The sequence below is a fragment of the Hyalella azteca genome, unplaced genomic scaffold (genome assembly GCF_000764305.2).
Source record: "Hyalella azteca isolate HAZT.00-mixed unplaced genomic scaffold, Hazt_2.0.2 contig11273, whole genome shotgun sequence".
Taxonomy (NCBI): domain Eukaryota; kingdom Metazoa; phylum Arthropoda; class Malacostraca; order Amphipoda; family Hyalellidae; genus Hyalella; species Hyalella azteca.
This window is the reverse complement of record NW_025941274.1, coordinates 1-3,829: the sequence shown is the minus strand read 5'-3', so window position 1 is coordinate 3,829 and position 3,829 is coordinate 1. Positions and strand designations below refer to the sequence as shown.

Below are 3,829 nucleotides of genomic sequence, written 5' to 3'. Positions count from 1 at the left end.
CTGTAAATGGAAAACAATCGAATCAGGCAATACGAGAATTTGTTATATATGCTGTGTCAAGTTATTAAACTGTCTCTACAAAAGCCACAGTGCTATTGTATGGCATGAATTTCGTTCTGAATTATTCGCAGCAAAACACTATCGTATGTTGCCGAAATTCGTCTTGTTAATGACCGGATGAACAGTAAAGGTTTGGATTTTTCACCTATAATTTATTACCATCAATAAATCACACAGATTATGTCTATAGTTTTGTGATATATTTGACCAAGTTCAAGTCAATATGCAATGTAAATTTGATTCGGGAACAGAATTGTAAACGAGCATACGTTGAAGAGTGAAGCAACTTTAGAGTTTGGCTCTCAGAGTTTACTTGCCAGAATTTCAAAGCAAGAGCCAACTTTTCAGCTTGACCGAGGCGATAATCCTCAATAAACAAGTATGTTTTAGGACAATACAATCAGAAGTCACCAGAACAAAAACCGAGGAAACCAAGGGATGCATTATTTATGAATAGAAAGTGAAAATATAGAACAAAATTTACTCTCTGTAATACCTTCCGACGACAATATTTATAAATAACATAATGTAAAAGAAATAAAAATATCATTGGCATAATTTCGTCGATAATTTGACATCATTACGTCCTGACTGCGAGCCTAACAACATGATCCCTTTTAAGCGAGGAAGCACATGCAGCTAGCGGGCGTGGCCCCTGAAACACCGGACGTTTCGTGGCCCCTGAAACACCGGACGTTTGTGTCGCTAGCCATGACCGAACGATTTACCCACATTCTTTCACCATTGTAAGTCAATTTCAATCAAGACCAAATAAGGAAGGTAAATTCTATGATAGATCACATCTTGACGACAAATATAGAGCAATTCAAAGGGATTGTCGAGTCAAAAAGAGAAATTGGCGCGTGCAAAATCTCCAGATGACCGAATTTTCGACATTGCTCTCGTATTAAAATTAAATACTAGTGCGAATATTGAAATTCGTTGAATTCGAATATTTGAAACGTTGAATGAATTCGTTTGTGAAAATTGCTATCAATAGCTTAGGATACCGAGTCAAGAAGCAAGTGGTATCTACCGTGTTTTGTATTAAAAGTTTGTTATAATGAACACCGTGATCACAATAATGATTCTATACAATGAACCCCGAGTTCATAATAAAGGTTAATTACGATGAACATAGTGTTCATAATATAGGTTCATTACAATGAACATTGAACACCGTGTTCACAATAAATTTTCATTACAATGAACACCGTGATCCTAATAGAGGTTCATTATAATGAACACCATGTTCACAATAAATTTTCATTACAATGAACATCGTAATCCTAATAGAGGTTCATAATAATGAACACCATGTTCACAATAAATTTTCATTACAATGAACACCGTGATCATAATAGAGGTTCATTATAATGAACACCATGTTCACAATAAATGTTCTTTACAATGAACCAAGTGATGAAAGTAAGTACACTGCCGCATTCCAACTTGTGTACCATACCGTACAATTTCCCAAGCGATAAGCACAGCAGCGATAAGAGCTACGCACCTGAGAACAGGTGTACCCACACTTGAAGTCCTCGTAGCTACCTATGACCAGGGTGGGTTTATACGCCCAATTAATAGGGTGGAATTCTGTGCCCAAACGGGGTGGAATTATAGGCCAAAACAGGGTGGAATTCTAGGCNCTCGGAAACCAAAAAAGAATAAAGGGACTTGTTCAGCTTACCTGGCGTGGCCGCTGCAGCTGATGATGAACTGTACGACTCTACAGGAACTTCTACAGGTGAAATAGCGGGTTTTACGGTGGGATCTTTGGCAATTTCAGGATGAACTACGGATGTATTCGGTGTTTGACTATCTGGGTTCGCATCGTTGTTCTTTGGACCCGTTTGAGAAAGCATAGTGATACTGGACGATGAGCGGTCTACATCCAAAGAGATTTCTCTTTCTACAGGTGAAGGAGCAGTGGATGAAGTCTCGCTGACATCGTCAGGAAGTGAATGTCTGGATTGTGGAGACGATTGCATGGGTGTAGGTGACTCGGCAGACATGCTATCGTTGTCCACATCAGTGCTGGCGATAAGATCAGGCGTGTCACCAGAAATGCAGCGTTCAGAAGCATCGTCAATTGAAGAAGATTTGGAGGAAGGCAAGAATATTTCGGCTGTTATAACAGACGACTGCTTCACTAATTCTTCTAAGTTATTTTCACGGTGAGCAGGACTTCGGTTGGAGCTTTTCGGAGAGTGATCAGTTAAATTTTCTGTCAGAGTTCTTGTTGACCCTGAATCTTCCTTGGTGTTATTTGAAATCAATTTTTGACTAGAAGCATCACTGACAGTAGAGGAATTATCCCCGAAGCCATTAGACGACATTGTGACATGTTGCTCGCTTTGCTCAATAGAATGTCCACCGTTGACGCCGTTCGTGTGAAGATGAACGCCGTTGTGGTTAACGGCATTAGGTTCTTCAGGAACAGTTGTCCGTTTTGAGTGCGAAGACTCCTCAGGAATTGCAGTAACTTGACAAGCCTCAGGTTTTGGAGGAACCGGTGCGCGTCTTCGGTTCCGAGGAGCGGCTTGAATCCCACCCGAAGGAACCGGGTGAACCTCATCCGGAGGAACTGGGTGAACCGGCCCCGTTGGGGCAGAACCAGATTGGGACTGAGGTGGACCAGCAGCGCTTTCAGGTCCGCTTACTTCTGAGTTAGGAAGGCTGCCCAGAGAGATTTTCATTGATAAATTGTCTATATTTCGTCATAATCACGCGTCATTGGTCACAATCATATGTTAGCTCGCTTGGTCACAATCAGCAGGTATGTTCGTTGGTCACAACGGGTCGCGACGCATGTAAAGTTAAAGAGGAGACTTTTAATTTGCAATCTTTATCACAAATTTGTGAGCACGGTTAATCATACCCATCAGTCATAACGAGATTTATGATTTGACAAAATTATGACATGACGAGATTTATGATTTGACAAGATTATGACATGGTTTATTATTATGACCCGGTGGAAGTCTAGTAGCTATTTCAAACTAAACTATCGTCAGTCATGAAAATATCCGGTCAAATGACAAGATTTTAGATCTTCTATGAACAAGTCACGGAAAGTTCAAGATTCGGCGACAGACCACATCAGCAGGCCTACTCCTTAGCGCCGACATCACTGTGTTATGTTATGACATTTATGACTTGACAAGATTATGACATGACGTCATTTATGACTTGACAAGATTATGACACGACATTGGTGACTTGACAAGATTATGACATGACGTCATTTATGACTTGACAAGATTATGACACGACATTGATGACTTGACAAGATTATGACATGACGTCATTTATGACTTGACAAGATTATGACATGACATTGATGACTTGACAAGATTATGACATGACGTCATTTATGACTTGACAAGATTATGAGAAGACGACATTTACGATTTGACAAGATTATAACACGACATTTATGACATGACAAGATTGTGACAGAACGACATTTATGACTTGACAAGATCAAGTCACATATTTATGAACAGGGCTAGTCACGCTACCAGTCATGACCAAACTATTCACCTGGCGCCCTGGTTGCGGTGGTCAGGCAGCTCGTGGTGGTCTGAGGAGTCTGAGCTGCGGCGCGAGAGATTCGACGCTTCCGAGGATACTTCTGCAGTCTGTGTCTGAAATTTTATTATATTTATTAAAGTCACTTGTTTGCTTAAATCGCAAGTTAACTAGGAATTTAAAAGCAAAAACAATACCACAAATATTCACCATATCTTTATAAGAGAAAACG

At 40.2% G+C, this 3,829-nt stretch overlaps 1 protein-coding gene across 1 annotated transcript; it reads right to left on the bottom strand.

Annotated features, from left to right (window-relative positions):
- Window positions 1-1,573: 1,573 nt before the first annotated feature.
- Window positions 1,574-3,713, bottom strand: LOC108679217 (flocculation protein FLO11-like; the record flags this gene model as incomplete). Its single annotated transcript, XM_018167816.1, has 3 exons — window positions 1,574-1,659; window positions 1,754-2,742; window positions 3,610-3,713. Coding segments are annotated over 3 exons (1,179 nt in total), but the record flags the coding sequence as incomplete, so codon positions are not given.
- Window positions 3,714-3,829: the final 116 nt, after the last annotated feature.